At 34.7% G+C, this 26,453-nt stretch overlaps 4 protein-coding genes across 7 annotated transcripts; 3 read left to right on the top strand and 1 right to left on the bottom strand.

Moving 5' to 3' along the window:
* Positions 1–1,739: 1,739 nt before the first annotated feature.
* On the top strand, positions 1,740–5,693 carry LOC104707041 (cyclin-H1-1). 4 transcript variants are annotated; one of them, XM_010423291.2, is made up of 14 exons: positions 1,740–2,115; positions 2,379–2,556; positions 2,970–3,020; positions 3,099–3,177; positions 3,288–3,400; positions 3,494–3,567; positions 3,679–3,799; positions 3,900–3,968; positions 4,208–4,249; positions 4,399–4,476; positions 4,829–4,887; positions 5,019–5,103; positions 5,232–5,323; positions 5,413–5,693. In XM_010423291.2, the coding sequence occupies exons 2-14, from the start codon at positions 2,497–2,499 to the stop codon at positions 5,495–5,497; spliced, it is 1,008 nt and encodes a 335-aa protein (XP_010421593.1). In that variant the 5' UTR covers positions 1,740–2,115; positions 2,379–2,496; the 3' UTR covers positions 5,498–5,693. The 4 variants fall into 4 exon arrangements, with proteins under 4 accessions (XP_010421593.1, XP_019083975.1, XP_087319081.1 ...); XM_087462955.1 differs by having other exon boundaries at positions 1,931–2,115; positions 2,391–2,556; XM_019228430.2 differs by having other exon boundaries at positions 1,781–2,115; positions 5,232–5,693.
* Positions 5,694–6,266: 573 nt separating this feature from the next.
* Positions 6,267–11,321, top strand: LOC104707039 (acyl-CoA-binding domain-containing protein 5). Its single transcript, XM_087462954.1, has 18 exons — positions 6,267–6,610; positions 6,975–7,045; positions 7,414–7,477; positions 7,563–7,634; positions 7,843–8,031; positions 8,130–8,210; positions 8,370–8,480; positions 8,628–8,694; positions 8,789–8,850; positions 9,099–9,238; positions 9,344–9,470; positions 9,543–9,657; positions 9,861–9,949; positions 10,033–10,116; positions 10,187–10,372; positions 10,487–10,633; positions 10,854–10,913; positions 11,057–11,321. The coding sequence occupies exons 1-18, from the start codon at positions 6,440–6,442 to the stop codon at positions 11,234–11,236; spliced, it is 2,016 nt and encodes a 671-aa protein (XP_087319080.1). The 5' UTR covers positions 6,267–6,439; the 3' UTR covers positions 11,237–11,321.
* A 6,539-nt stretch (positions 11,322–17,860) lies between these two features.
* On the bottom strand, positions 17,861–22,228 carry LOC104707038 (eukaryotic translation initiation factor 3 subunit B). The gene is made up of 12 exons (XM_010423288.3): positions 22,035–22,228; positions 21,523–21,656; positions 20,983–21,220; positions 20,643–20,789; positions 20,208–20,336; positions 19,966–20,094; positions 19,795–19,878; positions 19,583–19,707; positions 19,276–19,474; positions 18,636–19,168; positions 18,435–18,543; positions 17,861–18,348 (listed from the first exon to the last, which is right to left on the bottom strand). The coding sequence occupies exons 2-12, from the start codon at positions 21,630–21,632 to the stop codon at positions 18,010–18,012; spliced, it is 2,142 nt and encodes a 713-aa protein (XP_010421590.2). The 5' UTR covers positions 21,633–21,656; positions 22,035–22,228; the 3' UTR covers positions 17,861–18,009.
* LOC104707037 (PWWP domain-containing protein 1) lies at positions 22,137–26,207 on the top strand. Its single transcript, XM_010423287.3, has 2 exons — positions 22,137–23,640; positions 24,012–26,207. The coding sequence occupies exons 1-2, from the start codon at positions 22,518–22,520 to the stop codon at positions 26,060–26,062; spliced, it is 3,174 nt and encodes a 1,057-aa protein (XP_010421589.2). The 5' UTR covers positions 22,137–22,517; the 3' UTR covers positions 26,063–26,207.
* The last annotated feature ends 246 nt before the right edge of the window (positions 26,208–26,453 follow it).

The raw sequence follows: 26,453 nt of genomic DNA, 5'->3' as shown, positions 1-26,453 counted from the left end.
ATTACTACATGCATTAAAATCTTTAAAATAAAACATGTAAAACTATACTAATACACATCTTGTATTGATTTTTTTTTAAAGTTCATTCTTCTTTCCAGGTTTTGTGTACTTACTTACAGTAAAAATTAATATTACAACTATAAATATAATTTATATCCTACTAAAATTATGTTAGATAACTTATGTTATTCTTTTTAACTTTGTTATTCATTGTTTATTAATTAATGTACATGCTTAATAAATTAAGTTTTTGCAAACATGTCAAATTTTATTGAGAACACACATATAATATAATTAGCATACAATGAAAAATATATTGATTTTGTTAGTTTTCTTTTTTATTTAGAAAAATAAATTTTTTCAAATATAAACATGTAAAATTTTGTAAAGATATAATAAGCATACAATGAAAAATATATTTATTTTGCGAGTTTTTATTTTATTTAGAAAAATAAATTTTTTCAAATATAAACATGTGAAATTTTGTAAACATAATTAGCTTTCCTACATATTTGAAACATCTAATCAATATATTTGACACATGTCACGATCTTTTTAATGAGTAATTTTGACATCACACTTTATATAAAAAAATCATGGTGATTTCAAAAAATGAAAATTAAAGCCCTGACAAATTATAGTGCTCATTCGATTGATATTGTTGTTAAAATTTATAGTGTTGTTCGGATAGTTGAACTGACAAATCTTAGGTTAGGGAATTGAAAACAACTTATGTGAGTCAAACTTGGAATAAAATCATGGATTAGACCAAAAACTATAGTTTAATTATTCACATTAGTTTTGCCGCTATACTGTATCACAATTTTATTTAGAGTCTACAATAATACACATATATTAGATTATGACCCGCGGTATACTGCGAGACAATTTTTTTTTGAATTTTTTTTAATGTACTATATAAATACTAATTTTGCTAATATACTCTTTTGTTAATTTTAATGATTTAGTATATAATTCGTGGTATACCACACAACATTTTAAAAAAAAAATACAATTTGAATTAAATTAGTTTGATTCGACATATTTTATATTGGTGTTGTTAAAATAGTAAAATAAAGATTTAACCTATATTGAAGTATCATATTAATGATATTTTATTTTTTAGTATTATCAATTCAATCATGTAATATCATATAACCCGTCATGTAATATAACTCGTTTGTGTTATTTTGAAAATTTAATATGTTTAAATATTCATAATTTTAAACTTTTTATTAAGTTTAGATATATCAGTTATAAATTATAAACTTCTTAAAAAATTATAATTTACTATATACGGTAAATTTACGATATAAGTATGTTGAACACACAATTTTTATATTAATTGAGTAATATATGTTCGTTTAAAAAAAAATCAAATCACAATATATGCAGGATAAATATACATTTTTATCAACTTTATGTATTATATGATGATTCACTATATTTAAATTTTAAAATAAAATAAAAAATGATAGGAGAATATTTTTTTTGATATAGAATAAATCTTCTAAATATCTATATTAATTATAGAATATTATATATATAGATATTTAAAATATTTTAATTCTGTTTGGTTATAAAGATAATAAAGAGAATTAACTAAACTTGTTTGGATATGAAAATAAATATTAATCGACATTAAATGTAAAAACTTTTCAAAACTGATTTTTATAAGCAAAAACTGGTGCAAAAATACTAGTATAGATATATATGCCTTCAAATTAAAGACTCCTAAAAGCCCCAAAATAAAGGCTTTAAACCCTTCACACACACAGTCACACACACACAAGTGTAACATTTTGAAAAATTCATCTAAATTTAAAATCAAAATTAAATTAGGGTATCACTTAAGGGATTAGGGTTATTGCTTTGGAGCAACGATGTTTTGTACTGCTAAGTAGTTTAGCCCGAAGATTCTTCTCCGAGCGAAGCACACACAAGCAGCGAATACAAATCTGTAATTAGGCATTATCTGGCTTCCCTTATCTGGTGGCTATACCGTCGCGTCTCGGAAGAAGAACGCATATAGTACATTGAGGCGGTCCTCCCACTGAATCCCTCATCCCTTTGTTTGTTTATTCGCCTCCTTGTTCGAATTCGAAATTCCCAAAGGTTAAGACTTTTCTGAATCCTCCTTCCTTCAAACGATCTCTTTATCCTCCTGATTAGTTGTGTTCTGTAGCATTCTTCTCTTTGTTAGTGATTTGATTCCAAACTTGTAATTTTGTAAAGACCACGACTTTAGAATAACTTCAACTTAAAAAATCAAATTCAGCGTCTTTTCAGTACATCTTGATCGTGCGTGTTCTCTGTTGAATGTTGTTTACCCTGTCTACGTTTCGACCTCTAAAAAATCTCTCTTTCCTTTATTGTAGATTGTTTTCCAGAAAGATAATTGCGATCAACAGCGTGTGGATTTGATCCCAAAGAAGTACTTTTTTTTTTTTCTTCACTTGGCAATTGTTGGAACTCGTTGGGGAGCATTCAGTAAGAATGGCGGATTTCCAGACATCAACACAACGAGCCAAGTGGATCTTTACTCCCCAGAAACTGGTAATCTGCTTTATTTTTCCATTCTCCTTCTTCTGATCACTTTTGGTTTAAGAGAAGCAATTACGATATCATTTGTTTTAACCAGTTTCTGAGGGTCTTTAGAATTTTATCTTCATCTTTAAGGTTTTCTTTGCTTTGATTGCATCCTATAGATTACCTTTGTCTGTGTGTTTTTTGTTTTGCTTGGGCTAATGTGAAGCTAAATGCAAGTGAAACTGTTCGTTGTTCATTGTTCAACAGATTATTTCTTTTGTTTTTCCGTCTTTTTTGACGCAAGAGAGTCTGATTATTCGAGCATTAGAGGTTTAGAGCGAGCATTTTGAACTCTTGTTACTTTATGCGTGCTCTTGTTATTATCTTTACTTCTTGTGTAGATATGGTATTGCAACTAAGCTGTGATGTTATAATTGTAGGCGGAGAGGTATAAAGCTGCTAACCAGAGGGCAGTGCAAATGCTGGATAAGGTGTGCTGATTTTGTGTTGATATTGAAATTTTTTTGTCTCTATTCATGTTAGATTTTTAACTTTATTTTCATTCTTAGTGTGGAACAACCCGAGTTGAAGTAGATGCCAGTGGATCACTAACATATCCTAAAGATAAAGTTGATGCAGGAGATCAAGGTTAACTTTTTTTCTTCTTATGCATGCTTTGTTCAATATCTTCATACGTATCATTATAGCTTTGTTAGTCTAAGTTTTAAGTATGTTTTGTTTTGCTTCTTTACTCTCAGCTGATAAGAAGCTTAAGCCTATGAACGTTGATGAAGAACGGTTCATGAGAGCATATTATGAGGCAAAGGTCCAAGAAGTGTGCAGTGCCTTTAAATTTCCTCACAAGATTCAGGTGCATTACTCCTCTTTGAGATACAAGTTTATATGAAGTTAAAAATAAAATACTTCTCTCTGTATTCATGTTTTTCTTTCTAATATTTTGTAGGCAACAGCCCTTCAATACTTTAAAAGATTTTATCTGCAATGGTCTGTTATGCAACATCATCCAAAAGAAATAATGTATACTTCTTCTAAATCCTTAAAATGGTCAAATGCTTTTACTTTTTTCTAAGATAATAGTTTGAAACTTTTATTTATCAAATTATGTTAAGCATTTTGAATCTATGACAGGTTAACCTGTGTGTATGCCTCTTGTAAAATAGAGGAGAATCATGTATCTGCTGAGGAAATAGGAAAGGGGATTAATCAAGATCACCTCATAATTCTCAAGTATGAGATGGCTGTTCTTCAGGCATGATATGAATCAATTAATCTGTTTCAACTTCCCTCTGTTTATTTATCCTTGTTCTTTCACTATTCTTCTGTTCATATTAGATTAACTTTATGTGCAGAGTTTGGAATTTGATCTGATTGTTTATGCACCGTATCGTGCAATCGAAGGTTTTGTCAACAACATGGAGGTAAATCAGCCTGTCTAAATTTTTGTAGCTTTTCTTATGTCATCACGAAACTCTGATTGAGTTGACTGGAAATTATGTTGTTGCAAGCAAAATTCTGAATGTTATCTTCAACGAAAGAAGTTGGTGAACCATAATAGGAAATTGAAGCTTTTTAATACTTTCATTCGGTGTGTGCAATTTTTCATTCTTGTTACACTTCATGTTGTTTCAAAAAGTGACATCATCCTATCATCTTCTAGGAATTTCTTCAAGTTAGAGATGATGAAATCCAAAAATTGAAGGTATAGTCTCTTCATATCCCCTTAACCTTTACTAAGTTCTTTTAACATGTGTAACTGAAGTTGGGATCATAACTGCAAGTCGTTTTACTTACGGGCCTTACTAAAGTTTCATTTTCTCATACTGGCATAACGTTTCAAGTACTCTGCAGAGTTTGCTCGAAGCTGCGACAGCAGTAGCTGATAAAGTTATCCTCACAGATGCTCCACTCCTCTTTCCTCCTGGCCAGGTGGCATGATACTTTCTTTTGTCTCCCTTGCTTTCTTTTTTTTTTGAATCAGATTGAAGATACATAATAAATTAATAACTCATCAAAGAATCTAGTTGAACTCATGGTTTGGCATATTTCAGTAACGCTCAAATATGCTACTCAAGACGTGATGGTTTTTTGTTTTCTCTTTTACAGATATATAGGTGAAAACTGCGTTGATTAATATTTATAATTTAGTAGTTTAGCTTATCTTAAAAGACTTACCATGTACCTTCTTTCAGCAGTTATGTTTCTTTTGGCGTATATGTAACAATACAAGTATCACAAAGTGTTGAATTATTTCTCAATTGTTAGATGTGTGTCCTTGCAGTTGGCGTTGGCGTCTTTAAGTATTGCAAATGGGGCTCTTCGAGTGATCGACTTTGATAGGTTATTTCTCTTCTTCTATATCCATCTCGATGATATTTAATCTCCTGGCCCGTAAACAAACCATTTGGCTTAAGAGAACCTGCGATGATATTCAATAGGTTGGATTTTCAACTAAATTGCATTTGGTGCAGGTACCTAGAGAACATTGTTTCTCAGCGAAACTCTGAGCACACGACTTCAGAGCTTACAAAGTTACTTGATGACATTGAATATTTGGTATGCACTAACTTTCAAATTTTCACAGAACAATGAAACGTGCATATCTCTTTCTTCTTCTTTTTTTGACACAATGAAACTACCATATCTGAAAGGCAGATTAATTATATACTCTCTCTTTTTTTCAGGTAAAGAACTACAACTGCCCAACTGACAAGGACATGAAGCATATTAACCGGAAGCTAAAATCTTGCCTAGGACATGGTTCCTCACATGAAGAGTACATCAACCTTTCTACTTTTGAATCTTTAAACCACTTTACATATTTCATAGTTGCAATTGACGCTTTTCTCTATTCAATTTCCTCAGGAGTAGTAAGAAACGGGAGAAGAGGTCAAAGCACAAGTCACACAGGAGCTCCAGTGCTACACCAAACGAGGCACCCATAGGTTAAATTCCTCCTTCTGCCATTTGCAATTTTCCCTTGGCACGTTGTTTAGTTTTAATCTTATTGAATGAGAAAATCCTCTCCCCATGTTGTTGTTCTTACTAGTATATTTGAACAGATCTGAATAATCTCATGTTGGAAGTTTATGTCAACCCAAAAAGTCTGTTTATTCTGAAGATGTCTATGAAACCTTTAAACCCAATTCAAAGCTACCATTTAAGTTTTAAGTTTCGGGAGTACACAACAATCTTCCCAATGGTTTGTTAGATACACAGATCACTGTGAATTGAAAACTTGATGTAATTTTTTATCAGTCATTCTGGTTGTAAGATAAAAAATGAATAGTTGGTTGCAAACCTCATTCTGGTTCGATAATTGGAGTGAGTTGGGACACAGTTACATACAAGGGGTGCTTATTAGGTGAAAGAGGGTTCATTAACCTCTACAGCCAGCCACAGTGGGCGATGTTATCGCGCATCTCACAGGCGCAAAAGACATATATGTGTTGAATCAAATAGAAGAAGAGATAGATAGAGAGGCGCATGCATGTTCTGTTCCTGACGTAGCATTATGGAGATATGATGAAGGTAAGTTTAAGCCGACAAGTTTGCTACATATTTGCATGCCTCAAGCCTAATGATCATAACAATTTCTTCTAAGCTAATAAATTAATTACTTCTGTCTTTTGTACATAAACGATTAATTCCTTTGTATTTATATTTGTTGTAAAATAAAAAAAATTGGATCTTTATTGGAGTTTTGGAGGCATGCAAAATAGTAGCAACATGTCCTTGGTGTTCTTTTCTTTGATGGATGGTGCCGCTAATAATATAAACAAAGACGCTAAATTAATACTATTGTTTTGAAACTGTTTTCTTCCTCCTTATTTTTTTTTTGTTTGTTTGTTTTGGCTTCTTTCCTCAAATCTCCTCCGCTCAACGGAACAAAATGGCTCACATGGTGAGAGCGAGCTCTGGCCTTTCTTACCCGGAGAGATTCTACGTCGCCGCATCGTTCGTCGGCCTCGTCGACGGATCTCAATCTTCGTCTTCGGTGAAACAACTCACCTCCAAATTCTCCAACGATACCGCTTTGCTTCTCTACGCGTTGCACCAGCAGGTCCGTCAATTCCAATTCCAAATAAGAGATCCGGCCCGGTGATATAAACCAATTTTGCTACAAAATATATAAGAAATTAAATGTTGGTACTAGCTATCTCGGTAGATTAGAGACGATGCTAACATTGATATGGAAACATTACAAGTGCTGGCAGCTGTAACTTGGGAGATGATCCCACAATGTCATGTAATTTGTTGTTGGCATGCATGATGGCATCCATTGTTTCTTAGTGAAGAAGATATATGAGAATTTATTTTGATAAAAGTTTCGTCTTTACTCGGTCATTTACCATCATCCTTTGTGAAAAAAAAATGATTTACTCATTTTGATTCTGAAATTTTTGCCTTGACATTTAATTAAACAGGCTACTCTAGGACCTTGCAGTATTCCAAAACCTAGTGCGTGGAATCCTGTAGAGCTAAGCAAATGGAAAAGGTTAGTTTCCCTTTTTTTTTTTTTTGTCTCTGTCAAACAATAACTCTGCTATCTTGAGTACAAGGATTAAAATGAATTTAGGGCTACAGAAACAAGTATTGTACATGTAAGATGTTAGAGAGTATGTAGAAATGTGGTACTTGCATGTATTTCCATCCAAGGGGAATAAATGAAACAGCTACCTTGATTTTAGCATGCATGCAAATTGCTGGTGAGACATCACAGGGAAACTCATATCTTAGAGAATGCTATTTTGCAAAGACAGATCTACATTGCAGACTTCGTTTCCTTTAGGATATCTTCTATGGAAAAGTGAGCACAGAACGTGGTCCTTGTAAACTTTCTAAAGAGAAGTACTTGTTTGCTAGTTGGCAGGGGCTTGGAACCATGCCCTCCATTGAGGCAATGCGTCTCTTTGTGAAAATCTTAGAGGTAACCAACAGAGGGTTTTATGCTCATTTCTCTTTTAACTTGTTGATCATAGGCTAATTTCTTCCTATTTCTCACATGTAAAAAGGAAGAAGATCCTGGTTGGTATCCAATGGCATCTAACTCTGTTTCAGAGCCTGTCGTAGATTTCCAAATCAATGTGAGTTTTGGATCCCCAAATTAAGCACTTTCATCACCTTCACATAGGATCTAATTTCAGTTTTTGTATGAATTGCTACCAAGATACCAATATCTGAATTGTTTGATCTTTGTATATAACACCATTCTATGACTCGGTTTAGGCTTGTCTTTCCTTTTGCTAAAGATAGGTATCTTGCTCATTTACTAAATTGATTCTCTGTCCGCAGAGCACAAAGGCTGAGCCTAGTTTTGAGAGTGGAACTTCATTTGGTCAGACGAAGACCATTTCTACCGAGGATGGGCGCTTGACGGAAACCCAAGATAAAGATATTGTTTTGGAAGACCCAAATACTGTTTCAGTGTATAATCAGTGGATTGCACCACCAACATCAGGTCACCCACCAAAAGCTCGGTATGAGATAATATTTGATTTCACTCTGTCGTGTGACATGAAAGAAAACGATCTTTCCGTGTTTCTTCTCTCTTTTCAAATCCTTGTTTATTATACTCGTTGCAGCATGGAGTAGCGGTTATACAAGAGAGGATGTATATATATGGTAGAAACCACAACGGGCGCTATCTAGGTGATCTTCATGTAAGCAACTTATAGCGTTCTTTGACAGCAGTAACTGGTCTAAAAGAAGTAATTGGTTTCAGTTTTACCTACCTTCGAGTACCCTTCTCCCATTATTTCTGTGACACGTCTGCTGACATTTTGGAAGCATGTCTTCTGTGAATGGTGTTTGATATACAGGTTCTAGATTTAAAAATCTGGACTTGGTCCAGAGTTGAAACCAAGGTTGTGACTGAATCACAGGAAACTTCATCTCCAGCAAAACTAACTCACTGTGCTGGTCATTCTTTGGTTAGTACTTTGACTTATATTTGGTTTCGGTCTTATCCCTTCTTTCGTTTTCTAGCCTTGAAATATCATGGGCAGGTTTGAGGAAATGTACAGTAATCTCCTGCCTCCTTGTGAAATCCTCATGCTGGCCTTCTTTGTTTGTTATAGATTCCATTGGAAAACAAGCTATTGTCTGTCGGTGGTCATATGAAGGATCCCTCAGAATCCATGATAGGCAAAAGTTAAAACACTTTTGAATGGTTAAGTTGTTATTCCGTGGAGCATACCAGTTCTTGTATATCAGTTTTTCTTCTGTTTTCTCATCACAGTGAAGGTATTTGATCTGCAAAGCTGTTCATGGTCAATCTTAAAGACATACGGGAAGCCACCGGTAAAAACTTTTCTTCTCCCAATTTGTCTAATCCTTATATCAGAAATATTCCAATTTAGTAAGTAAAAGCTTTTGAACATCTGGAAGAAAAAACTGAAAAGTTGCTCTCTTATGCCCTTCGTCATATATTCATGTGTTAAGTTGCATTCTGAACCCAATTTGTTGATCTGCTTTCTAATATTGGAAATTGAGCATGTAGTTTAGCTGCTTAAATTTATACTACTTTTGGCACTCTCTCTCGCAAGAAGATTTCGCGTGGAGGTCAGTCAGCAACCCTTGTGGGAAAAAGCTTGGTGATATTTGGGGGCCAGGATGCAAAGAAATTGCTTCTGAACGATCTGCATATACTTCATCTAGATACCATGACCTGGGATGAGATAGATGTCTTGTAAGATCTCATGACGTTTCTGTATTATATTTTCACTTTTGAATAAGTCAGGCCCGTTTGAAGACTAGATTAAATTATAAATTTATAACGTGAAACAACTTGCAGGGGTTCTCCTCCAACTCCAAGGTCTGATCATGCTGCTGCAGTGCACACTGAGCGTTACCTTCTAATCTTTGGTGGAGGATCACAAGCAGCTTGTTTTGATGATCTGCACGTCCTTGATCTGCAAACCGTATGGCAAGCTTCTTTTGTTTTTAGTGACGTTCTTTGTCAGCTTTTTGACAGATTCTGTTCCATTTTATAGATGGAGTGGTCAAAACATACACAACAAGGTGAAGCACCAACTCCACGTGCTGGACACGCTGGTGTGACAATTGGGGAAAATTGGTATATTGCTGGTGGTGGAGATAACAAAAGCGGTATGTTTCTACACTTTTCCTTCGAAAACTCTTTCTCACTTTTCCTTCGAAAACTCTTTCTCTTCCCTGCGTTTTGATCTCTGCATGTGTTGCTCTTTATGTTACATACTGGAACTTTTCCTGGGGAAAAGCTTGATAGTTGCTTCGTTTTTTTTTTTTGTACAGTGTGATTAATTGTGATACTTCCTGGTACTTTGCCACAGGCGCATCTGAGACAGTTGTATTAAATATGTCAACTCTTGCGTGGTCAGTAGTCACTTCAGTTCAAGGACGTGTACCTCTCGCTAGCGAGGTAGTTAAAAAAACACCAGCTAATTCATTTTTTTCATTTTCCAAACGTTTAGAATTGAGCTGCAAATGTTTCTTTGATGATAGGGATTGAGTTTAGTTGTGAGCTCATACAATGGCGAAGATGTAATCGTTGCTTTTGGTGGATACAATGGAAGTTACAACAACGAGGTACCCATAAATACATTTTGTCCTGATTTTGTTTATAACTCGGTTGTTAATTCTGTTTTTCTCGAATCAGGTGAATGTTTTCAAACCAAGCCACAAATTAAGCTTGAAATCAAAAATTATGGGAGCTTCTCCTGTGCCAGATACTTTTTCTGCTGTTAATAACGCTACAACTAGAGATATTGAGTCTGAGATTGAGGTGAGCCAAGAAAGCAGAATAAGGGAAATTGTCATGGATAATGTTAACTCTAGATCAAAGGTATCTTCCCGTCAGAGTTTTCTCAGAGTGAATATCAAAATAGACTAAGATGATCACAAATTCACAATGCATCTCTTATTTTTCTTCTTTGTATTTTGGAAACTATATCATCAGGTTGAAGGAAAAAGTGAACGCATAATCACAATCCTTAAATCCGAGAAGGAAGAACTGGAAGCATCACTCAACAAGGAGAAGATACAAACTCTCCAACTAAAGGAAGAGTTAGCAGAGATAGACACACGGAATACAGAGTTGTACAAGGTAACAATACTATTACCTTCATGAATCTCTCTTGTCCTTTTCACTTTTACAAAAACCAAAAAGCCAAAGAACACAATCCTGTTAATTGACTTTCTGAAAATTTGGTTCTGACCGAGACTAATGTGTAAACAGACACGACTAATAAGCAAGTTATATGAGTTGAGATATTTCTTGGAGAATCTTTTGTTGTGTTCAACATTTTTTGGTATTCCATCTATAGGAACTTCAATCTGTGCGAAGTCAACTTGCAGCAGAACAATCAAGGTGTTTCAAACTAGAGGTATCTAGACCTTTTACTAAGAACGTCACTGTTCTTTCCATTTTATAGGCTATATCGTAAGTTCCGGGTTGATATTTGAATTCCGTGATGGTGAAACATTCCTCTCCCATGCTAACCAAATCCTAATAAAACTCGGTCCGCAGGTTGAAGTTGCAGAGGTAAGACAAAAGCATCAGACTATGGAAATACTTCAAAAGGAACTCGAACTCCTCCAACGTCAAAGAGCCGTTGCGTCTGAACAAGCTGCTGCCACGAACGCCAAACAACAGAGCTCAGGTGGCGTCTGGGGTTGGCTTGCTGGAACTCCGCCGCCTAAAACATGATTCTCCATGAATTCTTTGTTTCCGTTACTTCTTCTTTTGTCATTGCCAATCTCTTATTCAATATTAGTATTTACTTTTTACACAATAGTCTTACATGCTCAAACCACGAAACTTTTTACATCTCGTTTACAAAACGAAACAAAAGAAAATACTTAGAAATTTACTTTATTTCATTTGGTAAAGTATTGATTTATCAGTTTATGTCCGTCAGATACGTGGCGTGAATCACACACGATTTTGCGTTCTTTAAAATTTGGAATCCCCAAAGGCCCAAAAGACGTCGTTTTAAAGATATTCTATTTAGGTCGTTAACGTTGCCACATCATCGCCATCGTAGCTATCCAGTCATCATAATTAATTATTAATTTTGATTAAAGCACTATATCTATCTTAACATTTTTTTAAGACTTTTTTTCGTAACATCCAATTTTATCTTTATATTCAGACAAGTCTTAACTAAATTCTCTACAATCTTTACAACCAAACACAATCATTTCCTTATTTGATAATATTAATTTTCTAAAATATATCTATCTAATTTAAATTAATATGTTAGATTAAAATCTAATTCTCCTTTCATTTTTATTTAATCTTATATTTAATTATTTTAATTACTATTTAATACATAAAATTAATAAAATTTTATATTTTTTTCAGCATATAATGTGATTTGATTTTTTATAAACAGATATATATTAAAAATTGTCTTAGGATATTTGTAACCAAACAAGTATATCCACATATAGAGCTCGGATTACATTTTTGGAGTACAATAGGGTGTCATCACTTTTTGCCAACTTCAGGCCGAGTTTTTAACTAAAATTATAACCGATTCAATTATCCGGATCCTCCTGAATATTGCCAAATATTTTGGGCCGGTTTTTAATCCATAGCGTATTTATTTACATCTAATTAATGTCTATTAATGCCCATTGTATCTTAGGAAATATCTAATTTGCATGTCGAATTTTTAGGGCCGAGTTTGACAAAAAGAATTGATAACCCAAATTATGTAATCACATCTTCTTAATCACATCCCTATAATATAACAACTAATTCAAGATGAATACATCTTAGAAAATATCTAATTTGCGTTTAATAAACGATTACATATTTGGTAAGATCTTATTAGCTTTAAATGTACACTATTAATCCAATAATATCAATTGAGAATCATAATAAGAATATGCCAGATCATTCATTCCTAAATCATAACTAACAAATTATAAAATGTATATTCTCAACTTGCGAATCAAAAGTTTCTACAAAATGTAAAAACTCTACCTACAACCGTTAACAGTATATATATCAACAATATAATAGATCCGTGGTACACTACGAGGTAAAACCTAGTATTAATATATTATTGAAGTTCATGTAGTTATTTGAATTTTTGATTGTTCAGTTTGGAATACGCACTATTGATTCGTTCGTTTATGAAACCGATCAAAATTGTTCAGTGTGAAATAGAACCTTTTCCCGCATTTAGTAGTACCATTTCGTACCACGCATCAACCATTGTCTTGTTAACTTCTACAACTTGGTAAATATAATGCCTGGAGTAATAACATCGATTCTGAACATACTTATATTAATAATTGTGTATGCCACTAATCATTTGACTCATCACCATTAAATAACTAATTAATACTGTTTAATCAAATATTGAAATTAGCTAAATTTGACATAGTTTAGGTTTGAGTCTGGGTTATTTTTGGTTGTCTTTCCCCATCTTACCATAATAATACTATCCTCACTAAAATCATTGGTGGTGTGGCTCATCAACAAGAGCACCACCTCTTATAAATACCCTATGAACATCCCGTTATACCATATTCAACATTTTCTATAGTAAATTTCTTGAGCTGATAAACATAAACCATGCATAGCCTTTTTTACCTAATGATTATCAAGACGAGTGCTCCTCTAGTTATGCTTGCAATGATTATGCCTACAGTCACTCCATTGTCTCTTGACTTGTGTCTGAACAACTTCTTGCGTCTGAACAACTTATTTATAGGTTTGTAAATGAACTTTACATGTTTTAGAAGCTTTGATATTTCGCATGTGATTAATGTAATTGCATTCCCTACCTTTCGAGTTACAGTATGGAATGGAAGAATTAGTCGACCGGCTAATTCTGTGTGATTGAAACACTGCAATTTAGTATCTTCTGAAGCATTAACAACCGTCAAGAAGAAGAAAATGATGAAGATAATCAAATTCATCGTATTTATCAAAAAAAAAGTTGTAGTGTGTCAATTGCGATCATTTTTTACTACATAAAAGATATGGAAATAATAATTAAGTACTAGTATATGTATTATATATTACTAGATTAGGACCTACCCGTTGTGCGGGTTTAAAGTTTTGTAAATTAAATTAAATTTCACAAAATATATTAAAATTTGTTATACGTTATTTATAAGTTTTATGTTTTGCTATAATATACAGATTTATATCTATTTACAAATCTTTTATATATGTTACCATTAAAAGCGTATTTTTTACACCTAAATATATTGTATATTACAAATATATTCTTTACCACCACCTAGAAAATGTTCGTATGAACACATTAAGCCAACTATTATATATCTCTTTATTTTCACTTTTGCATAGTATTTTTAATTACTAAAATTATTGGCTCAAAAAACATTTCGAATAAAAACTATATTACATAGTATATTAATCAATGATATATCATCACAATAGTGTATAACCAATCATGGAGAGAATCTCACCTCCGCCCTCCTCCCTATGGAAAGAACATTGCATCCAACCTCCTCCACCATGAAGAGAACTTTGGCTCCACTTTCCTCTCCTAGAGAGATAACCTTACGTCCAACCTCCTCTACTTTCCTCTCTTAGAGAGATAACCTTGCGTCCAACCTCCTCCACCATAGAGAGAACCTCGGCTCTGCCCTCCTCATGTGTGAAGAGAACATGTTCACATCTTTTAGTTATCTCAAAATGGCTTGCTCCAACAACCAATGAAACTAAAAACCTTTTTCTAACGTCACAAAATCTTTTGATAATAACTAATGTTAAATTATCCAATGTATTTATGGCAGTGTTTTTGACACCATGATGTAGCATTTGTCTTTGGAACGCCCTGACTGCCACCTTGCTTATTGAGTCCATGTCCACAGGCCGACCTTTCTTAAATGGCCCCACGTCTACTCCTGGCTCATCCATATCCGACAGCCTGTCTGTTAAGTCCGGGAGGCTTTAACTTGTTAACCGACCCTACAAATCACCATATAATATTTCCTTGTGTTTTGTCCTCGCACAGTTCCAACAATCACTTCCCGAAAGGTTATCTATCCTGAAATTACTCCAGCTCAAGCACGCTTAACTCTGGAGTTCTCTCAGGACCTTTGATCGAAAATATAAGTACACTTTGGTGACATAGTGGCCAAAACAATTTTTTTAAACCTATCCGCAAACCAGGGTGTCACAGTCTCCAAAAATATGAGATAATCTATGTTTATATAGAAGTGAGTATTTACAAAATTTAGAATTAATAATTAACTGTATATTTTCTTTAATCCCATTTCTATTTTTTGTAGAATTAATAACATAAAATTAAAAATAATGTTATAATTTGGAATTATATATATAATCTCCTTATAATTATTTTTAAAAAAATTGTTATTTTTGTAGTTTTTTTATAATTCTCTTTGTACATTATTAATATTGTTTAAAACAAAATATTTATTTTTTATTGTAATCTCAAATCCTTTCTATTAAATATTAACTATTACACATGTCAAAATCTCAAATTAATATAAACTTGACATATGTCAAAATCTTATTCATGACTAACTTTCAAAACCCAACTTTATATAATAAGATTCTGTGCAGTTAGTTATCCAAAATGTGATTCAATCGTGAGATTAAAAGTCGGTTAAACGAAAATCTTTTAAAACAAAAATATGAGTTAATTTTTCATCATATCATATTGTTACTTTCCCTTTTTGTAGTTGGTAATTACTATTCGTTGATTATTTTTAGTATCTTAATTTTTGAATATGATTTTTTAATTTAAATTATGTTTTGTTCATATTTTCTTTATGTTTTTCTTGGTTTTTTGCTTACTTTTCATCAATTTTTTTTCTTTTGATTATTTAATTATTTTCAGTAACAGTAACCGTAGAAGTGTATTCACACTGAAATTCATTCAAAGAATCAGCTGTTTTGGATGTATATCAGTCAAATTAATACAATCAAATATATTATTGAAAAATTAAAAGACCATAAGTGACCTATTTACGTAAACTATGTAATGATTTTAAAACCAGCCGCTCAATTTAATATCACAATAAAGAACCCAAGCCAAATTCAAAAAAATATTTGAAAACGAACTGAATATTAAAAACCTAGTGAAATTATATAAAAATGGAAAAATGTGATGAAAAAAAAAATCTTAATGTACGAAAATTGTTGAAAAATCTCTACTTTGCTTGTGCTGAATTAAATTCCCAAGTTTAATTGACTTTATTATATATCATCACATTTCGTTGAATTTGTCAAATAAAGCGTGTTGATAAATCAATCAACACTAACAAATTTCGTTAAACTGCAAACGACATTGTTTTGTATTAAAAAAAAAAACATAAAAGAAGGTGGGAATTCCTTGACCCTGAATGATAATAATCCAACTTGATAGTGTGGAACTTGATAGTGTCGTTATGCAGTTTAATGAAAACTAGACCATGCTTTGAAATTCATTTTATTTATATTGTAATTTTTATATAAAGTATAATTTATGTGATTGTTTTTAAAAGCTTTTTTTAATAAAACATTATGCAATAAAATCATATGCTAAATATGATGGCTTGAAAAATACACTTATTTTGTAAGTTTTATATTGTTGATGATTCTAGATAAGTACCCGTGCTATAACACCGGTTAAATTAAATTTTATTTTATACAAAATTTTGTATATTTTATATTTTAAACTAAAATTTTAATATGTTGTATTATGTTATATATGTGAAGTTATTTCAACAAGGTATATTCTACATCATGATTTGAATGTCATTATAAGACATAATTTTGTAAATTTAAATTTAAATATTCTAATTTTGACCTGTTACTCAGTAAAATTATTAATTCAATAGATATTATTTCGAAAGAATAATATTACTAAAGTTTGAATATTTTATAGATTGAACAATTTATATTTGTTTTTAAAAATTCAAATTATGGTATATCCAGAAATAAAACTATTTTTTAATTATAATAAATAATATGATAATTTATTTGTTTCACAAAATAGACTCATATATAAAAAATGAGAGGTGAAGCATAATGATAATTAACAAATTAATATGATAAGTTAGATATCAAAAGATTTTATTTGATGAATAATTTAATAAAAGAAATTAATATGGTAAGTTAGATGATATGATTCTTTTGAATATTTTCTTTAAGATTTTCGGTATAACCTATTTGTAACCAATTAATCTATCATTAATGTATAACATATTTGTAACCAACTTATTAAAATTATATAGTCTACAAAACAATGTTGTGTACTTCCAGTTTATCATAAAGGGGATGGTTAGCATTGACTTATTGGTAGAGTCAACGAAAATAAATGAAACAATTAAGGTTTGCAATTTAATCACTACAAGCAAACAATTAGTTAAGGTTTAGATGGTGCTTTTTCACTACAATTAAGTTTTGATGATATTTTTACCAGGACAACCTCTCTTATTCACCCCCTTAATTTTAAGGAAATAAATTTTAATTAAGGAAACAAATTATGTAGATTAATCAGTTTTAAAATTTTTAGTTCTAATATTATATTACAGTTTTTAGTTATCACATCTAAACCCTAACCATTTTTTATAAACTCAAACCGACATAAAATTTTGTTTAATTGTAAAATCTAAACCCTAACCACTATTTTATTAACCCAAACCGACATATAATTTTGTTTAATTGTAAAATCTAAACTCTAACTACTCTTTTGTAAAGCCAAACCGACATATAATTTCTTTTAATTGTAAAATCTATATCAAAACCATTATTTTGTAAACTCAAACCGAAATATAATTTTGTTTAATTGTAAAATCTAAATCCTAACCATTCTTTTATAAACTCGAACCGACATATAATTTTTAAAATTATAAATTTAAACTCTAATCTTCTTTTATAAACCTAAACCATCATAATTTCTTTAATAAAAGATCTACATAATTTGTTTCTTTAATTTGTTTTGTATTTTTATTTTAATTTTAATTTATTTTTTAAAATATGATACAAAATATTATTGGATTCTGATTGGTTAGTTAAGAGGGGTAAACGAAAATGTTTCACCCCTAGGTTGAACCCAAAATTTTTTCTTTTTACCATAGCTTTTGTTTTGAGTATTTATTTTAGACGCTGTAGAATGTTAGTATGGTAGCCAAACAAATTTTACTGACATTAAAACTGTGCCCTAACCAAAAAAAATCGATAGTATTCCACCTCATTAGAACGTAGAAGATAGAGAAGAAGGGGAACTTATTAAAACTCTCATAACATTTTGATTTGTTCCCCCTCGTTTACAGAAGTTTCATTATACCCCCGGTTTAAAATGCTTAATTAATCAATAAAATTGCAAACAAAGTGTAATGAAGAAAACTTAATCATGATAACAACAAAAACTCTATCCAAGGAACCAAAAAGTCTCTATTTGATTTTTAGAGAGCGCAGATTAAAAAAAACATACAAGAGATCCGAAGAACAATAAGAGAAGGCGACAAAAGATACCGAGAAACTTACATCGACTCTTGAACGATTTCCTCAGTTACATCAATAACATCCTCAAACTCAACTTCTTTAGCTTCATACTCATCTTCTTCCACATCACTAACTTCACCGTCCCGAAGACTTTGCCTCGCGAGTTTCTCCTCTTCATGCAGAGACTTCCACTGCATTACCCATTTCTCCCATTCTTCATTCAGTGCCTTCCTCTTCTCTCTGTCTTGTTCACTCAATAGCAAAGACACGTCCTGGTCCTCTGCCTCGTACTTCTTGCTGTACTTCTTCAGGTTCTTTGCTATCTCTTCTTCCTTCTCCGCAGTCAAGAATGATGGTGGTCTTGGACGCCAAGCCAACTGTGTAAACAACCATACACACACAAGAAAGTTAAAAATGGGAAAATAGACGATGCTATTTTGAGACCAAGTTTTTTGTTACATACCTGGAAGAAATGATCCTTCAGAGTCCGGTAAAGCAAATTCCCGTTGAAAGACCATATGGTGAACCCATTTTCCATCTCGTGGACTGATGTCACAGCAGTTGCAACATACCTTTGAAAACAAATGAAAAGAACAAAAAAACATCAGCAATTGGAACAAACAGAAACAACCAATAGACTGATTTAGTTTTAAGACAGTAATACCTTCCAGTCGGGTCCCATTCGATATCCGTGGCCATGAAGTGTTCAGCTGTGGCCATTGTCTCGAGCTCATCCACGTTGAAAAATTCAAGCTGGCCGTTGAAACCCTTTAACCCAGCAAGAATTATGTACTTGCCTGTGGGCGACCAGAAGAGGGCATTGGCTTGTTTGGCCTTCAAAGTCCCGAGCTTCGAAACCCTTCCAGTGTTTTGTGCAGTCTTCATTGAATAGAAACTGACATCTGGTCTTGGTTGGTCACCATGAATCACAGCAAACTTGTGACCCTTGGGCTCCCAAGCGAAGGCAATGATCTTGTCGTTCTTGTTGTCCAGCTCAAGAACCTCAATGGGAATATCCCTTTCTTTGATACGGAAAAGCTCAAATCCAGAGTATGTGCTCTTCTTAGTTTTTGTGTATCGATCAACCTTAACAGCAAGATACTCTCCACTACTCTGCCAGTACATCTTGCAGTCACTCACACTGAAGAGATTCTTCTGCCTCAGCTCCACTTTGCTCGGGATTGAGACTAGAGCAACCTGCAAAAAAGGGATATCATAGGGTAAATATAACAAAACTGGCAGAGAACCGGAAACAGATTGATAATTCAGGGCTTTTCATTTACATAAGAAATATATAAACATACCTTGGCAGGTTGGTTTCCACCACCTTGTTCAGGAACAAACAATGAAAGGATGGAATCAGTAGGAGACCAGCAAATATCTACAACATTATCAACCTTCATGGATTTCTTGTCTATTAGACTGAAAGTCTCAGTCTCATAAACAGAGATAGTGTTTTTGCTAAGCTTGGCAAAGTATTTATCATCTTTTCCACCAGCCCATCTGCAGAAAAAGTTTACAAGATATCATCAAATGTGCATTATAGTGGAAAAGAGGATAGTTTTCGACTGTCTTATTTTTACGAAACTGACATGCAGCTAAAGAAATTACCTGAAAACAGGCCAAGAGGCACCAGCGACACCACCAGGTCCTCCAATTGAAAACTCATCAGCACTACCCTTAAAATCTCTCATCATCCTCCCGGTTCTCACATCAAAGACCTTAATCTCTACTTTCTGAAAATTTGACAGAAATCAGAATCCTTTGCATAGAAGTCATATACAAATAATAGTTGGGAAGAACAGAAGCAACGATGCACTCACACTTGCATCCCGCGGGTTGCTTGGTTCTTGGCTATGGTATGTTACCAGATATTTCTCACCTGGAGAGAAATCAACTAGTTTTACCTAAAACGGAAACACCAAAAGATGTCAATATTCAGACCAACAGAGAAAAACGGGAAGTACTAAGTAGCAATTAAAATAAAGTCAAACCATAGAATGCTGATAACGCATGAGACGCGTGAATGTATCAGCACCACCCCAAACAGCTGCTCCCTGCTTGTGAAGTGTAACAAGGTATGTACCTAGAGGAGACCACTGCACATAACTCTCTGTCCAATACTGCGTAGGAGGACAACATCGAATATTTCAGATGATGGTAACATCTCATATAACCTTACTCTAATCAGTCAAGTAATAAATAGCAGATATACAGGAAGATCTAAGTAACTTACAGGACGTTTATGAACAGGTTCTGGATTCTTCTGCCTAGCATCATTCCAGAAAACTTCAGTATCAGGGCCAGAACGAATGACGAGCTGGTCCCGGGCTTTTTCATCAGTAAGCCACTTTTGCAAATTTTCCTGAAAAATGAACACCATATAAGCAACGAGAACAAGCACCTCAAAAGACTGTATTGAATAACAAAATAAACATGCAACAACAGTTTAGGCGATTATAATTATTGATTAGTATACATCAAATGCGTAAACAGATCGTAACTCTAATGCAACTGGCAAACACATGAAATCACTGAATCAATCTGAGAAAACCCAAAATAAAGAAGTGATCACACAGACACACAGTGGAAGTTATTACAAGACAAGTTTTCAAGGTACAAGGGCAATTAGAAACATTGCCGTCAGTAATATGATGAAAACTAAACGTACCCCAGGAACATACGGCCTGGCCTGAGGAGGCTCCCACTCCTCCTTCACATTCATCAACCTGTCGAAATCATCGAACATGTTTACAGCAAAGATGTGAGACTTGTCCAACTTGTAGCCATGAGATTTTTCCTTAGCGTTTTGTGCTTCCTGCAAAGAGCCCAGGCATTGAGACAAACTATTAGCAAAGCTCGACAAGTTAACATAGAGACGACTCTATCCTTGAGAACAAACTAGTTCTACTAAGAAAAATAAAGTATTCAAACATATGAGGCCTACATTATTGCTTGAGAACAAATTAAACAGATAGATTAAGCTAATTAAACTGCATGTAGATAATAACCTGAGGGGAATTGAACTCAATAAAACAGTAGCCCAATGTCATCTTGGTATCGGGATCAACAGGCATCCACAGTCCATTCTCCTTGATCACACCTATCTGGTTGTAAATTTTCTTGACCACACCTTCAAGTTTCTCAAACTTCTCCATGGGAACAACAGGGAGGTGATCAACCACGATAATGTTACCGAATCCAGTGTCGAATTCTGACTGGTCATCGTGATAAACAGCTTCATCATCACTACAACCACCACACACACAAAAAAAAAGGTATATAACGAATTAGTTGCATTGTTCATACGTTGTAGATAATATGTATAAACAGAATGAGCTTTGCACCATAATGCTAGAGAAAAAACCTATTCAGAAAATGCCTAAAATACACCAAATTTTAATATATCAAATAGCAAAAGGCCTAGAGAGCATTCATCCCATTGTATAAACACAAGAAGATTAGAATTAGGATTCAAAAATTTCAAACGTTCTACAAAAACAAAGCAGGAGATATGAAGAAGCAGAGAGATGTAATGGAAAATCTCTCACCTCTCGATCCCAAAGTCTTGTCCAGGAGGAAGTTGGATGGAATCAAGATTAACCTGAGACCAATCAATTCCTAGCTTAGCCGCTCGGGCATCAATATCAAGCACCTCCATGCTTCCAAAACTTAGATCAAAAATCTGCCAAAGAGAGAGAGAGAGTAATCAGTCTTTTAACACATTTCAACTTTAATCAGATAAACATATATGAAAATCCAAATCAATGTCTTTGGAGCTAGCTTGTCCCTAACCTAAACAGAAGCATTGAAACAGCAAACTAGCAATGTCCTAATAATATGTTCAAAGGGAATCAAAGACTGAAACTTTCAATCATAACGCTCCCCACTCAGTGTATCTAGAAACCAAAACGCAAACCCTTGTAACAAGTTCCTAAGCTTATAGAAGAAACCAGAAACTATACCCCTAGTTATTATTATTTAATCCAGAAGCTCAACAAGATGTGAAAATGGCAAAAATTTCTCAAGCTAGAGAACAACGAATCATGGATAAGAAACGTACCCTATAGAGAGAAGCTGACAGCAAAATCAAAGAAGAAAGAGATTGAAGCTGATGAGATTCGTAGGAAAAACAAAAGAGATTGAAGTCGGCGCTTGTAAGGAAGAAGAAGGATGCGATTGTTTCAGGTTTTGGATCAAACGACGCCGTTTCACAGAGAAACAAAACCCTACGTTAAGTGTAGTGATATTTGGGTTATTTAACCCGGCCCTAACTTAACAGGCTTTTGTATGGGCCGAGGTTAGCCCAGAGCTCTTTTTAACATCTAATTTAGTAGCTAGCTGTGTCTGCTGTATCATCAATCATCATCGACATCGTTCTCTCAGACTCAGATGATAACATTAGTTTCATTTTCTTGTGTCGTGTCCAGAAACCAAAATTAAATAAAATATATACGGATAATAATCTCTAATAACAGAGAGTTTGCTGCTTTAGGGTTCTTCTCGATTCGTAGTTAACAACTCTCCATTGATTACTCCTTCGGTGATGAACGAGGATGCTCAGATTGCTCAACAAACGGATTCGATTCAGGATCCTAAGGTAACAGCAACTCCTAAAGATTCTGGTGTTGTTGATTCGAGCGGCGAAGCCATTAATGATGATGATGATGATGGTGATGCTGCAGCTTCCTTGCCCATGGAGCTCGATTCGGCGGTTACAAATGATGCTAGGGTTTCCGAGAGTGAGAGATCGGAGAAAGATGGTCTCATAGGGAGTGAGGGAAATGATATTAAAAGCGAGGATGTTTTAACTGATAAGGATGGTGATGATGATAGCTCTGAGCTTAGAGAAGATGAAAACGAAGAAGAAGATGATCAGTCTAGTGAGCTTGGCTCCGACGCTGATGAGAAGAAACTGGATTTGGAGAAGCGAGGAGTTACGGATTACAAGTCTCTCTTATCTGAGTTCGATGACTATGTTGCGAGTGAGAAAATGGGTTCTGGTGTGTCGAGGGCATTGAGTTATGGGTTTGAAGTAGGTGATTTGGTTTGGGGAAAGGTAAAGTCTCATCCTTGGTGGCCTGGTCATATATTCAATGAAGCTTTTGCGTCTCCTTCTGTTCGTCGTATGAGGAGGATTGACCATGTTCTTGTTGCCTTTTTTGGGGATAGTAGTTATGGTTGGTTTGATCCTGCTGAGCTTATTCCCTTTGAACCCAATCTAGAGGAGAAATCTCAGCAGACTGTTTCTAAGCATTTTGTCAAGGCTGTGGAGGAAGCCATGGATGAGGCGTGTAGAAGGTCAGCTCTTGGGTTGACTTGTAAATGTCGGAATCCTTATAACTTCAGGCCTAGTCACGTTGAAGATTATTTCGCTGTTGATGTGCCTGATTACGAGCTTCAAGCCGTTTACTCTGCTTACCAGATTATGAATTCTAGGGATAAGTTTTCACCCGTTGAAGCCCTTTCGTTTGTGAAGCAATTGGCAATAGCACCTCGAGAGTGTGATTCAGACGGTCTAGAGTTTATGAAGAAGAAAGCAGTAGTTTGTGCTTTCCGCAAGGCTGTATTCGAGGAGTTTGATGAAACCTATGCACAGGCCTTTGGGACGAAATCTGCGTGTACTTCAATGAGTACTCTTGAACCTCATAATAGAGCACCGCCTCGAGGTATTGTCACTTTTCAGAAATCATGATATTGTTTCCATTTATGTGTAATCCTTGCTTTGTATGTATAAAAGGCAGACTCGAAACAGCTATCATATGTGTTACAAAGATGTGAGACTAAGTGGTTTTGTGACTTTTAGATCCTCTGTTCTCATGATTTTAGGATCGATGTCTTTGAAGTTGTATTCTTTACATTAGCATGCTTGAAAGATAAACGAACTTTCATTGGTGTTGAACTCTGCATTGCAAGATATGGCCTAATAACAATTCTGCGCCTCTTTCTACTGTGGAGAGTCCTGCATACGTGTACCTTATATGCTTCATTGTTTATTTTCTTGGTGGTTGATGTGTTTTTCAATTTCTCATGTTTCCAGCTCCCTTGAGTGGCCCACTGGTCATAGCAGAAACGCTAGGTGACCTGAAGAGTTCTAAAAAACCCACAAAGATTAAGGACTCTAAGAAGCAAGACAAATATCTTCTCAAACGAAGGGATGAAGCTGGTGATAAGTCTGTTCTATTTGGCCAAGGTGAAGCAAGTTCAGCAGCTTCTCACATCCATGGATTTGATGGACCTTTGGACGGGGATTTGGTGCTGCAGAGAAGAGCTCCAACGCTTCAAACTCCAATGAAAGATGAGCAGTCTGGGATTGTCAGCATGGATTTTACCTCTTCAAGTGCAGCTATTCCTGGTAAAGAATGTTCAGTTTCAAAGCTTCCTCGTGATGAAGAAAAGGGTTTAGCTGAAGAATCAATGGAGAAAATGGTAGAAAGAACTGCTCTACCTCCAGAGCATGGGAAATCTGAAGCTATGGTGAGTCTTAAAGAAGAGGCTGAAACCGATCTAAAATCAGCTGGAAGCTCTCTCCAGCCCCTGCTTGAGTCTCATACTTCAGCATCAAAAGGGAAGAATTCCACAGGGTCTGTACTCAAGAAAGTCAAAGTTGCCAAACGATCTTCAACTGAAATGGGCTTGGAGAATTCTTCTTCAGAGCCAAAAAAGAAAAAGAAAAAGAAGAAAGAGCCTGAGTCTGACCATCCAGAGAAGAGAAAGTTTTTATCTTCTGGGGAAGCTGGGGCCAAGAAATTGTCCCAGCTTGGTTCAGCGCATTTACAATCCTATATGGAAGTCGATGTGCCGCAGCTGTTGAGTCATCTTCAAGATCTCTCTCTTGATCCTTTCAATGGCTCATCAGTTGCTTCTTTTGGAGTTGCTAGAAAATTTTTTCTCCGCTTCCGTTCACTTAATTACCAAAAAAGCTTGTCAGTATCTTCCTCTGATGCCACTGTCGAAAATGCCAGAGAGACAAAACCCTCAAAACCTATCAAGACTCTGAAGAGAACTGAAGAGCCATCAAAAGCTGGAAAAAAACGTCTCTCTTCTGATCGTCAAGATGAAAACCCATCAGCTAAGAAGCTGAAGAAAACTAATCAGTTGAAATCAATGGCTTCTGAAAAGAAGATCAGTCGAGAAGCAAAGGATAATATAAAACCAGTTAGAGAGCAAAGCAGTGCGGTACAAGCAAAAGCAGGCAGAGCTCAAACCGGGAAGAAACCGGCTCCATCAGTTAAGGTGGTTGAGCCCACAATGCTGGTCATGAAATTCCCACCTGACACATCTCTTCCTTCAGCTGCATTGTTAAAAGCAAGGTTTGGTCGCTTCGGGCTGTTAGATCAGTCCGCCATTAGGGTTTTCTGGAAATCATCGACCTGCCGTGTTGTCTTTCTGTACAAAGCCGATGCACAAACTGCGTTTCGATATGCAACGGCAAACAAATCTCTATTTGGAAACGTGAACGTAAAGTACTTTCTTCGTGATGTGGATGCTCCTAAAGCCGAGCCTCGTGAACCAGAAAACACAAAGGAAGATGATGAACCACAGAGCCAGCGGCTCGACGAAGCACCGCCACTTCACCAACCAATCTTACCACCACCAAACGTCAACCTCAAATCCTGCTTGAAGAAACCAGTTGATGACCTGAGCAGTAGTAGTAACAATGGAAATGGTAACCGCGGAACCGTAAGAGTCAAATTCATGTTAGGTGGTGAAGAAAACACGAGTAAAGCAACCACCGAGACACCACCAGTCACAACAACCTCGAATAGAAACAGTGGACCTTCTTCATCTGTTGCTATGGAATTTGTTAGTAAGAAGTTTCAAAACGTTGTTCATCATCAACAGCTTCCTCCTTCTACATTGCCTCCAATTCTTCCACTCCCTCCACAATACACAAAACCACAAGTTCCCATTAAAGCAGTGGACCATGTGGAACCAACGATGCCACCATTAGGAAACTTTCGTGGTCCGAGCCCAGCAGTTAGCGCTGGAGACATCTCTCACCAGATGCTAAACCTTTTGTCAAAATGCAACGAAGTTGTGGCTAACGTCACGGGCTTATTGGGCTATGTCCCTTACCATCCCTTGTAACAAAACGAAGCCCGTTGAGAGAAAATGCGAGTGTTTGTTTTGTTTTGGTAATCATATATTGTATGTTAGGTATTTAGTTTGGTTCGTAATTCGAAAATCATGTATTACAAAATTATAATGGATTTCTCTCCCTCTCCTTGTTCAATCTTTTTTGTGTTGATTTGTTTTTGTGTTGATTTGTTCAATCTTCCATTGTTGTGTTTTGTACTTTTGTTATACGCTCTCATTCTTCTTAAATCTACTTGCTGTTAACTAGACCTGCCCAAATGGCTATGCAAGATTGAAGGCTTGAAGCTAAATCATAGAAGACATAAAAAAGAAATTGTAATCACATTTGGAAAACATACGATTTGATTTTATTGAACAAGAAACAAAAAAAGGAAGCCGACCA

This window comes from Camelina sativa, chromosome 8, assembly GCF_030686135.1.
Source record: "Camelina sativa cultivar CO46 ecotype springtype chromosome 8, ASM3068613v1".
Classification (NCBI taxonomy): Eukaryota; Viridiplantae; Streptophyta; class Magnoliopsida; order Brassicales; family Brassicaceae; genus Camelina; species Camelina sativa.
The sequence above is the reverse complement of the archived record's forward strand: the minus strand, read 5'-3'. Positions and strand labels throughout refer to the sequence as shown.